Source organism: Kogia breviceps, chromosome 1 (genome assembly GCF_026419965.1).
Source record: "Kogia breviceps isolate mKogBre1 chromosome 1, mKogBre1 haplotype 1, whole genome shotgun sequence".
Taxonomy (NCBI): Eukaryota; Metazoa; Chordata; class Mammalia; order Artiodactyla; family Physeteridae; genus Kogia; species Kogia breviceps.
The window spans coordinates 193,934,510-193,946,776 of NC_081310.1; the positions used below are offsets into that span (position 1 = coordinate 193,934,510).

The following is a 12,267-nucleotide window of genomic DNA, read 5'->3' on the forward strand; positions in this document are numbered from 1 at the left end:
AAGTAACGTTCTAATATCGTGGTGCACTTCCCTCCCCTCAGTTTTTCTTAATTAAAGAAAAAAAAAGATATACTTCCTCCCAGTCTCGAAAAGATAGTTTTTGTCTCTCCTTTCCCTAATCTACACAGTTGTTAGCATTCTATCTTTTTTATTCTTAAGGCCCTACTTTCTCACGTGCAGATCTGGCAAGTCTTCTAGATATCATGACAGACGTGTCATGTACACTGTGAGCAGACAAAGGACAGGGTGAAGACAAAGTAAGAGCTCATTATCCTTAAGCCACTGTGGTCTGAGACGTCAGGAACCCATCTGATTGTCCAAGGCAGTCCACCCACCTCTCTTGCACCAAATTTTTTTTGTCTTGGTGCCTCAGGTCCCTGAGGGTGCCAAGGACACCAAATGTCCCGGCTTTGAACCATCTAATGAGGCCAGCCTCCTTTACTTAATATGTAGAAAAGGAGTAAATTTACTCTTCCTAAGTTTCTGAAGCAAGAAAGGAAAGTTTGACCTGCCAGACCCTGGGGTGCTATCTTCATGCCCTGACTGTGGCTTTAAGGGGGGGGCCCTAAGGCCCGCCAGTCCCCTTCACTCTCCCTGCCCACCTGCATTTGAATTGCCCCTCATCGCCGCCTTTCTCCGCTGCACATTTCGGATGTTCTCACGTTGCCGTCTGTCTTCACCTGCTGTCCTACTCTAAAAGAGACTGTCACGCCCTTGAGCTCCCCAGAATCCCAGGGGAGCTGCCTGATGAAAAGACATCAGGGCCCCACCACTCCTGGATCTTCCTGGCTCTGTACAGGAACCAGGATGTTTTGTTTTTAATCATCCGTTGGACACAGAGCCAAGTCTTGGTGCTGGAAGAAGTGACAGGGATGGACAGAAGCAGCTACCGCTCTATAAGAGGAATAAGAAAGACTGCTTGGGGGACTTCTCTGGCGGCGCAGTGATTAAGAGTCCGCCTGCCAGAGCAGGAGACACGGGTTCGAGCCCTGATCCGGGAGGATCCCGCGTGCCGCGGAACAGCTAAGCCCGTGCGCCACAGCTACTGAGCCTGCGCTCTAGAGCCCGCGAGCCACAACCGCTGAGCCCACGTGCCACAATTACTGAAGCCCGCGTGCCTAGAGCCCGTGCTCAGTAACAACAGAAGCCACCACACTGTGAGGCCCACACACTGCAACAGAGAGTAGCCCGTGCTCACCGCAACTATAGAAAGTCCCCGTGCAGCAATGAAGACCCAACGCGGCCAAAAATAAATAAATTAATTATTTTTTTAAAGTGCATTAATTAAAAAAAAAAAAAGATAAAGCAACAGAAAAAATTCATTAAAAAAAAAGAAAGAAAGAAAGAAAGAAATACTGCTTGGTACGGTGGTGAGGAGCCTTGACTTGGCTGTTCAGGAGCTCCTCAGCCAGACCCGCCCAGGCCCGCTGTCAGCTGTGTTGCATGTGTCACCAGCCCAGCACCGAGGGAACTCAGTGTATTCTTACTTGACAGAGAACCAAATAAAACGTAGACTACAGTCTGCACTAGAAATAGGAGCGAGAAGGCCCAGAGCCATTTGGGAAGCTAGTGCATGACACTCTCATAAATTCCTGACGGGAACACTAGCAAGGCCTGAGAAGTCCCCCAGATGAGACTCTGCAGATGCTCCTCGTGTGACCAGCTTTCCAGGGCTCCAGCTCGTGTTGAGCGATCCTGCAGCACTTTGCTCCTAGTAGCTGAAGGTCATCAAGGCACCAAGGCGAAGAGATGAGGTCGATAACCAAGTGAGCCACACCAGGAGGAATCACCAGGCCAGGTGACGTTGGATTTGACATCAGTCCAGAAGCCCATGGAGCAAAATGACTTAGGAAACAACACAGTTCCTCGGGTTTCCCTTCAGGTGGTAGGAGTGGCATTTGGATGCCAGCTAGAGACCCTCCTATTGGTTTGCTAATGGGTCAGCATTGGTTAGGATGTGGAACAGTTAATGACCCGCTGTTTCTTCAGTCTCATCCTCAGTGAGACTGGTCAGCACTTGCCTGTGAAAAGCACTGAGGAAAAGGTTGAGGGGGCGAGTCATGGGGAAGTAAACAGTCCCCACTCCCAGCACTAGCTTCTCAGCCATCACTCTTGGACAAGGAACCCACCAAGGCAATGAGAAGCTCCTTCACGTCTGAGTCCCTTACTCAGCTTACACACTTACCCTACGTCTGGAAAGAGAGTTTCGGATAGTGGAGAAAAGATGCCTGGTGTAATCTGTTTGGTGTAGGAGGCATAGAGGCCGTATCTTACTTGTTAATTCGACTCAACTCTAAAAAGTGTTTCCCTCAATTGCCAAGAATTTCCCAGTTTCAAGCTCTTCAACTCAGCTTCCTGTAATAAAAATTAAATCTTGGAGTGAGGGAGGGGAGGTGGGGAATGAATGAGTGAATACGTCTGAATAATTGCCCTTTCCTCTCTTGATATCCTAATTCGTTGTGTTTTCCTGTCTGTCTCTCTTCATTGTATTTCTAACACCAGGTTTATTTGTGGGCTCTGCGTTTTATTCTGTGGGTAGGCAGCTTCTGTTTGCTCTGTCGACTCGCAGCTGTACAAGAGCTCAACTGGATGTTCTCACTGTGCAAAGAAGTAGGATACAAATCTACCCCGACACCCATGCCAAGACAGCAAGCACTGGGACGGGATCCACTAGCCTAGAAATTCTTGCGCCGCAGCCGTCTTGTCCTTCTGGCCTTGGTGAGCGTGGAGAGGAGACAGGCTATCTGGTTGACCCGTCATCCTGTGCACTGTTGTCGTGGGCACGTCGCTGCCTAAGCCTCCATCTCTCTACGCGTGTTTGTTAGCATCGGTGAGGTTTGGTTTGTGTTGTTAAGCACTCCTCCGCTGTTGGGCTGAGCTTTGAACAGTTTGCCCTTTATAAGCCTCCAGCATTAATACGGAAAGACTCCGGGGCACACAAGGGCGCATCTGTTGAACGGGCTGGAGAAAACTCCCAGCTGCCCCATAAAACGAGAGGGCCTCCTTAGGGGGCCTTTTGAGCAAAGGTGGTTTCTGCACAGGAGCCACACATACAGTCTCTCCCTTCAGTCTCACAAAACCACATCTGAGTTTAAAAAGGGAGTATTTGAACAGACAGTCTTGTGTCACCCAAGCAAGCAGGAGACCGGGGCCTTAGTAGCTGGGAACTACTGAGTTTCCACAGAGACTTATTCATCCCCCACTTTGCAGCCTGGGCTCTGTCTGTAAGCCTGGCAGCCTCAAACAAGCTGCCTCGGAAAAGCCCACTGTGGCCGCATGCTGACTGTCCTGCTGGGACGTGTGGAGGCGTCGCCAGTGGCTTCTGAAAGGAAATAAAAAATAGGAAACGGGAGCTTAGGGGTCAGAGCAGGGTGTTAGCCATGGTATGGGTGAGGAAGCTAAAGTGAAGGTGCATTACAGCTCCTTTTTCCCGTACAACAGATTATATATGCCGAGTTAGCTCATGGAAACGTCCCATGCCGTGCTTTCAGTCACTTATTTTGCACGTATTTGCTCAGGCCCACTGATGCCAAGAGTAGACAGCTGACACGCTTCTCTCCCACTGCAGAGCTGTACCCTTAGTTATTACTTCAGATCCTTTTAATGGTACAATTTCAAAGGGAAAGGATGACCGGCTGGGCCACGGTTTCTTTATACGTAAAATGGGAGTGTTAATAATGTCTACCTCGTAGGGTTAAGATGACACGTATCAGCAGTAATCAGCATAGTGCCTGGCACCTACAGTGAGCTCTCAGTAAATTTAGGTATCTTTTTGTTGTTATTATAATCCATTGCCTCCCGTGATGGAGGGCCAGAAGCCGTGGAGGAAGGAGAAGAAGTTAAGGTCCCAAACAAGATGGTAGACTCTCTTGAGCACCAGGAGAACCTCCAGAGCCTCAGCCGCTGCAGTTGCATTCTCCAGCAGCCTTGTAGGCACACATGGGAGACTCCCCAGAAGGAAAGAAGAGAGAAGTGCATTTAGGGAGAAAGTTCTATAGGAAAGAAGACGCAAACAGGGAGGAGGAAAGAGTAAACAGGATGAGAACAGCCGGTTAACTTGAACTCTCTCCTCTCTGAACGGTCGAAAGTAGGTGTGTCCAATCTCCTTTACTTTCAGGTCCTCAAACCAGAAATTAATTTATCAAAGGGACCCTTTCTCTCTGCTCCCACTCATTTTTCATGGGTTTGTTTTAGTCCATTTAGTCAAAGTTGTCATTTTTCAGTGACTGTCCCTACTGTTGGACAAGAGCTTGTCATGCGTCTCAAGGTGCACCCTCGGTTTTCCTGGCCATTGATGGAGGCCTGGTCAGCGTGGGTCCGCAGTGAGCCCAGCCCCTCTTTCCTCCCCACGGGGCTCTGTCTGCATCCTCACCTGCTTCCACACATGTTCAAGCGGAAAGTTCTATGCAGGTGACGTATGTGGACTTTCTCTTAAAGGAGTTGGTTGGGGCCATGTGATGAGTTTTCTTTTTAAGTTTGCAAAGCTGTGTTGGTCTGTCCTTAGAGGAGGTATCTCAGAGCCATAGCAACGTTAAGGTAAAATTTGTATTTTTCCTCTGAAGTCTCTAGTCACAAGTTCCTGATTTTGATCAGTTTCTTGTAAAATTCTCCTTTTTACATATGACAAATGGGAGAGTGTGGGGTGGGGAGTGACTTTTGCTTGCTTTTGGTTTTGTGTTGCTTTATTCCCCAGAGTGAGGCGAGTTTTGGTAATGTTTATAATTCGTTCTTGAAAATTAGAGTATGTTCCAGAACATAAGATTGGAAGACAGTTATTAGAACTCCTGGATTTTTATGTCTGATTCTTAGAGTTAACTTCTTTTGGTTCAGGCCAAGGAACACTTTCCTTATCTTCCTCATCAGAACACTTTATATTCCTACCAGGGCCATGCCAATAGTCCACATTAGGACTAAAAATTATATAGAGACTATATCACTGTATATAGTTACATAGGATATGTTACATAGTTGAGTGTAATATAATATATAGAATATATACTGGCTTTCTTTTTTCCTGCCTTCTTATGCTTCCAAAATCTTTATTTGGGCTCAGGGAGCTAGATTATCACAAATCTATACCCAGTAATATTAATTATTAATACAGTTTACCCAGCCCCATGTGAGTGAGCAGCAAAGCTGAGAACCTGCCTTAGAGGCCAAGAGGAATGGGAAAGTGCTTCACAGTGAGCATGCAGTGGGATTAGCCCCTTTGGGCTTGGCTTTTCATTCTCAGCTTAGAAAAACTCTCATAGGGCTTCCTAAAGGAAACCGTGATGTTACAGCTTCACTTTGAAATTAAAAATATTTCTGAATCCTGCAGCAGAAAACTTACGGAGAACCCTTGGGCTCATTGCTTTGCTTGGGACCCACACAGAAGCACCAAACAGTCGGCCCGGTAGATCGCACACAGGCTTGCCCATCTGCTCCTGTAAATAAAGGAGAGGGATGTCTGTGCGGTTACTTTTGCCTCTGGTGGCAGAGCCTGGAGCGTTGCGCTTGGACACCCAGTCTAGACTCCCAAGTTGGTCTGTCACGTTTTGCTCCCTGCCTATGGACAGATGTAGTCCTTGTTGTCCTGTGGTCTTCTCAAGCCTGCTCCCTCCCTCTCTTCCCTTCCTTCCGTAACTCAAGCTTATGTTTAGTGTTGGGTTAGTTGCTGCTTACCCTCTTACATAGGTCCCTGTTGGAACAAGGGTCTGAGCCTTGCAGCTCCCCTACTTTCAGGATCTCTTCGCAGCCTCTCTGATGAACCAACTTCAGGCAGCAAGCCTTCCAGCTTTCCTGCCCAGTCGCCCCAATCCACGTACAGTTCTCCAGCCCCAGCTGGCCATATGCTGCCCACAGATGACATCAGCAAAGTTGTACGTTGTTATGAAAAGCATCTCTCCGCCAGAGAGACCAGGCAGGTGACTTGGGATACGGTCCCTTCACAGCCTGCTGCAGAGGGAGGGCATGGTCTTTGAAAAGGGACTAGGGAAGCATCTGAATTTGAAAGAGCTGGGCCCCATCAGGGGAGCAGTCAAGACGGTTGCTGGGTTCTCTGTCATTGACATGGATGACCCAGCTTCAGTGCCACTTCTTTGTCACCCACAGAGCCTGATGATTTTTATTCACTTTGGTTGTTCTTATCACCAAGGGCAACTGATGAGAAGAAGTAAGAGTTTAAAGTTCAGAGGTACCTCCTCCGGTTGTGTTGTACAACAGGAACGGTTCTGGAGCCAGGGTTTCTGGTTAAAAAACAGACGTGCGCTGCCTGACGTATGATATCTGAGAGGAAACCAGTCTGCTGCTTGGAGGAAGGGCCCCAGAGCAGGCAGGGCCTCCTGTCCACCAGATGTGGCCCCTTCAGAATTAGGAGTCTGAGATCAAGATGAAATCGTTCAGGCCGAGCGTCCTGGGTGGTGATGGATAATTGATGCTCTTCCTCCGTCTGTGAGACAGTGTCCCCAGCACGCCGGTGCGCCGTCTGCCCACAAAATGACCCTGCACCTCCCACCCTCTGCCCTGCTGAGTGTAACCACCTCTTCGTTTTGTTTTCCCAGCATTAATAATAAGCTACAGCAGCCAGAGGCAGCTGCCGGGGTATTAGAATATGCCATGAAACACTTCGGAGAGCTGGTAAGTTGCCTCATTCCTTTTAGAAGAGCAAGAGGTAGCCACCTGGCTAGGGAGGCACTGAGCCACGACCTTGAGGAAGTTACTTTCCTTTTCTGTTTTTTTGCCAATTGTTAAAAACCGGACGCTGGCTTACCTATATCTTGAGGTTGAAGGAGACAGTGGCTGTATGGCGTGTATTCAAGCTGAACAGAGATCGTGAGGGCAGAATCTAAACAGTAATAACTTGTATTTATCAAACTGTCAGCATGCGCCTAGCCCTTTGCTTTGTGCTTTATGTACTTCATCTAATTCAGTCCTCACAGCAATGCTTTGAATGTGTACTATTGTTATCCCATCTTACAGATGAGGAGACTATGGTCCCAGCAGGATAACAGCCTGACCTGAGCTGACAGAGTGAATAAGTGGCAGAGCCAGGACTTGAACCCCGGGCAGTCTGCCGTCAGAGCCCAGGTGTTTAACCCTGACCACAGGTGTCTTTGTGTCGCCTGTGACGGCCAGCATTGCCACTGGCCCGTAGTTAAGGCTCAGTACCTACTGCAGAGGGAACCGTGGGTAATTCTCCAGAAAAAATATGCCATAGTTTATACCTGATATTGAGGGATTGTTCCATTCCATTATTGCTTATATAGCTTCTTGCTTCCTGCCATCTTTGCCCAACCGATACTAAAATGACTCCGTTACTCTCTGTAGTCCTGGGAGAGTGCTTTGGTAACTCCTAACCATATATAAGGCATCGACTTAATCAACTTAACATTGACTTCCTGGAAGGTCAGGAAGTTCTGGGTCCATATATTTGATGAGGAACCTTTTATTAGTCAAGGGGGTCACTTACTCCAGTCTGCCTTAATCAAGAGCCCAGTGTGTTAGAGTGAAGAAAAGTGACTGCTTCACGGGCTTTTGCCTTCGACAAGGGCTGGTCAGTTGGACTGAAACCTTTCGGGGACTCTTTTGCCATCTTGAGCACATGTCTATGACTAGACTAAGAAAGCATCTCCAGGTGACGAAACAGAAGGGACTGTGTCTCATCCATCTTTGCCACGGTCCTTGTCCGCAGAGGCAAGAAGGTCAGCAGAGAGGGTGCTTCATGTCCTCTCCGGCGACATCCTTGGCGCTGAGACCGCAGTAATTGAAACAAGGATTCCACAGACATCTGGTATATTCAGGCAGTTGTGTGCCCCGGTGGCTCAGAGTGCCAACCCTAAATGAAGGGGCCCCCCGTCTCCAGGCTCTAAAGGTGGCCGTTGCTCCAGGATGACTGCTAAACCCGTGGTGGATTTTCTTTTGTCTTTAGGTGCCTGAGTCACGTTAAGCTCGACAGTGGTTGCTTTTTCCTGGCAGGGCCTGCGCTTCCTCAGCGCAGTTTAGGTAACAGCAGTCTCGTTAGAATTTTGTGATTCATTGCTGAAACCTTACCGTTTCTGCAGTCTGTTGCAGTTCAAAATATCCTGCCCCCTCGGTGACCTGCCGCAGACACCCTCCCCCTACTCTCTGCTTGTGCATACTGAGTGTGTGCCGTGCATTAGTCATGAGCCTCTGTTTCCTTTCCACCCAGTACAGAAATGCAAAATGGGAAATTTACCAGTGTTACTTCTTAATTTCAGAGGTTTTAGTTGTACAGTCTCTGCAGTCACTGTTTTCTCTGTAAGTTTTTGCCTTCATACTTAGGCGTAGTAGAGCGGCACGATTCTAGACGAGCTTGGGAAATGGAGCTTAGGTGGTTTTACCCTCCACAGAGTCCATTTTGGCAAACCTCATTGTACACGGACATTGGGGAAAGGGCTGTTGTGGCCGCAGAATTAGGCCAGGGGAAGCAGAGGGGGCTGGCCCTGCTGAAAACACACCAGGGGAAGCAGGCACAAGTTAGCTACCTAAAATAGACATGACCTCCTTACAGAGGTTCAAGAAGGAAAGATTCTGTCCGAGAGCTTAGCACAGTAGCTGTTAGTGTACGTGCTGCTCAAATAAGAGCTTCATTTAGAAAGGAGAGGAGGGTAACGGGGGAAGCAAATGTGGGCCCTGCATTATGTCGTACAGATTCCACTGCAGGATCGTACTGTTGTTAAATAAGTCCCTGGAGAACCACTCCCCTGGCCCAGCAGAGAAATGGTCGTTTCCCAGGCTGGTGATGAAGAAGCCCAGAAGACAGACTGAGGTAGAGGCAGGCGGAGGGCAGACAGAGACATAAAACAGCCCCCGGGCCATTCAGAGAGCCGTCGCCTGCAGCTTCGAGCCTGCAGCACCGCTCGTTCACGTGGCCGGCACTGAACCGCAGCGTGGCCGCCATCTGCCGGGAGATGGAACCCGTCCTTTGGCCCCTGCCACTGGCAAAGCTGCCAAGTGCTAATAAGCAGGAGGGAACATTGGACGGGAGACTCTAGAAGGGAGGAAGGCTTTTCCAAAGAGTTTTAAGTGGCAGTATTAAATTGTATTTTAAATTATCATTTCCTGAAAGTTTTAAAATGCATTAAGAAACGCAGAGAATCGAGAGCTTTTAAAAAGCGAGTGGTTTTCCTCCAGCAAATATGCAGATGTGGCCTGGTCTTTCTGGCCGCATCAGGAAAGCAGCTGCCATCCCTTCCACGTGGCCCGCTGTCAGCATTCCAGCCGATCGAGGCCTTGGCATCCTTACAGGAGCCCTGGTCGGGGCTTCCTGCCGTCCTAAATGGTTTCCCCTATCCTCGTATCCCCACATGCTGGAGGTCTGCTGACTCCTGTGTCTGGGCTGGAAGTGATGGGGGGAAAGCGTGGCCTGACATCTGCTCTCAGATTATCCCAGGCTTGTTCCCTCACTGTGCCAAGGAACCAGCATTCCCACCGTCACCAAACGTACCTCCGGATATTCTGAAGTTCTTTTCAGTCAAAGCCAGGGCATACCGTGATGGGTGAGGCGTCACGCATACAGCACGGCACACTCGGGAAAGAGAGTCTGTGGATGTAAAAAAATGCACCCCTGTGTTCTCTGTGCCTCCCAACCGTCCTCGTTCTTTTCTCCTTGGCAGGAGATCCAGGCTACCTGGTATGAGAAACTGCATGAGTGGGAGGATGCTCTTGTGGCCTATGATAAGAAGATGGACACCAACAAGGACGACCCGGAGCTGATGCTGGGCCGCATGCGCTGCCTCGAGGCCCTGGGCGAGTGGTAAGCTGTAGCAGGGTGATGGCCGAGTTGCATTTGAAGTGCTTCTCCCAGCCAGAGCTCTCATCTAAGACTCTCATTTTTGTTTCACTTGGTTATTTTCCCAGGAATCATCTATCACTTTGGAGTGTTTCTCTGTTCTGTCTCAGTGCTAAATAGAAAGACTCTTTTTTCCTTTCTTTCTTTCTTTCTTTTCTTTTTTTTTTTTTTTTTTTTTTTAACTTAAACTTTGTAACGCTCTGGGACAGGACAGGTGTGGGTGTGCTTCTGGGATCTACACCTATTTTCTCTCTGCCTCTTGACCTTGACTGACTGATGAAGACTTCATATTCTTACTCTACAACCTTGATTTTTTTTTTTTTTTCTTTTCTTTATTACCTCTTGCTAATGATTTTAGGAAAGAAGAACAGATGACTGCTTTCTTCAGGTGCTTCACCTCTACTGAATGCTTACTACGGGCTCAGCACTATGCCAGGCTCCAGAGATTAAAAACACACACACACACACACACACACACACAGACACAAAAAAAACGAGGCCTCCTCCTTTGTGAGGCTGATGAGACAAGCGCGTTGCAGGCAGTTACTGCTAGAGCCTGAGAGCCCAGGGATAGTGAGTGGTACGAGCAGACAGCTCTGAAAGACCAAAGTGAGGAATGGGGTGACCTTGCAGTTCTCCCTGGAGGAAGGCCTGCGGCTGGGAGACAGGTGAAGGAGAACGGGGAGAGGGAAGGGGTATGCTAGGTAGAAGTGACAGTAATGCTTGAGTTAGAACACTTGCCTGCATCTTGGCCTGGGGAGTTGTTCGGGGATATTAAAGGGAAAATGGTTCCTGTTCCGTTTTCCAGCATCCGGTGCGGTTTTTTAAAATAGCTAAAACAAAATGCCCTCCTGCAGTCATGAACTAGTTTAACCACAGTTTTAAAGAACAAACAGAATGCCGTACTGCCTCCCCAGGGGCAGATTGTCTCAACTTCTTCTTGCATATGGGACTGAGCGCCCCATTCATTCATTCAGCCTGTGTCTGTGCTATCCCCTGAGGACACAACATGAGCAAGAGGGACACAGCCCCTGCCCTCCCAGAGCTCACAGTGCAGACGACCAGGCTGCTGCAGCACAGAGTGAATACAGTTATAAAGGAGAGGAGAAGCCCAGGGGCTGTGGGATATCAGAAGGGGCCCTAATCCTAGCTTGGAAGGTTCTGGAAGGCTTCCAGGAAGAAGTGATACCTAACTCGGACCCAGACAGTGAGGAGGAGTGAGCACCTTATTAGGTTTAGGGTTCTGAAAGTTCAGTAAGGCTGTGGGCTCGAGTGTGATGCGGAAAAGAGGTAAGAGGTGAGGCAGGAGAGCTAGGCAGGGGCCAGATCAAGTGAGGCTTATGGTCCACGTTAAGAGTTTGAACTTTGGGCTTCCCTGGTGGCGCAGTGGTTGAGAATCCGCCTGCCGATGCAGGGGACGCGGGTTCGTGCCCCGGTCTGGGAGGATCCCACGTGCCGCGGAGCGGCTGGGCCCATGAGCCATGGCCGCTGGGCCTGCGCGTCTGGAGCCTGTGCTCCGCAATGGGAGAGGCCACGGCGGTGACAGGCCCACGTACCACAAAAAAAAAAAAAAAAAAAAATAGTTTGAACTTTAACCAAAGGGCTATTGATCGGCCATTCTCCAAACCCCACAGAATTTTTTTTCTTTGCATTCTTTCATCCAGTGCCCTGAATTGCTCACCTCCTCTTCTCCTTTTTCTACTTTTGGAAATTCTCCCCATCTTTCAAGGTCCACCTGAACTGTTTCTCCCTCCTTGAAACCTTTCCTGCCCTCCCCGCCTCTCATAATTAGAGACAACCACTGTCCTTAGGTGGGCTAAGCGGGGTTGGCTTGGATGCGTTAGAAGAGACTTTATATGCGATTTTGTTTAATCTCCTTGCGTGACAGTTGGGAAACCGAGGCTCACAGGCGTGATCATAGCCGGCGCGAGGGCTCCCGAGGGCTCCCGAGGGCACAGTCATCCAGGTCTCCTGACGTTGCACTTCCCGCTGCCATCCACCTCTGAGCCCTTGAATTCGTTCCAGTTTTATAATTACCTATAAAGTATACGTGGCTAGTGATGCTGAAGGGGGTTGAGAATGCAGTAGGCTCAAAGAGATTTTAAAAAGAGTTGAAAGAAGTGGAATTCTTTTCCTGATCATATGCAGGTTTTTTAATATGGTTTATTCAGTCAGTTCTATTTAGAGTGCAACTTTTAGGTTGCTTTTGCTTTGAGTATGTATCCTGAACGGCCCGAGGCCGGTGTTCACCGGAGGTGGCCCTCAGGCGTGATCCAGGGTTACCAGTGAGCTAAGACCCCCCTCCCTGTGCTCAGCCTCTGGGAGCCGAGTACCAGAGACAGCCACCCCCTCCCCCGGCTCCCCTGCGGCCACTTGAACCTGTGTCAACCTCCTCCCCGCACTGTTCCTTTCATGGCCTCTGGGTCCTAGAGCACAGATTCCTCAGGAATGAGATCACAGACAGCCGAGTACTT

At 49.1% G+C, this 12,267-nt stretch overlaps 1 protein-coding gene across 3 annotated transcripts in view; it reads left to right on the forward strand.

Annotated features, from left to right (window-relative positions):
* The window catches only part of MTOR (mechanistic target of rapamycin kinase), a 121,551-nt gene that overhangs the window by 72,875 nt on the left and 36,409 nt on the right, over positions 1–12,267 (forward strand). For all 3 annotated transcript variants that reach the window (XM_067017523.1, XM_067017516.1, XM_059057697.2), the window contains exons 29-30: positions 6,543–6,618; positions 9,618–9,757. In XM_067017523.1, the coding sequence (XP_066873624.1) occupies positions 6,543–6,618; positions 9,618–9,757 (216 nt within the window). The remainder of the gene's footprint in view (positions 1–6,542; positions 6,619–9,617; positions 9,758–12,267) is intronic.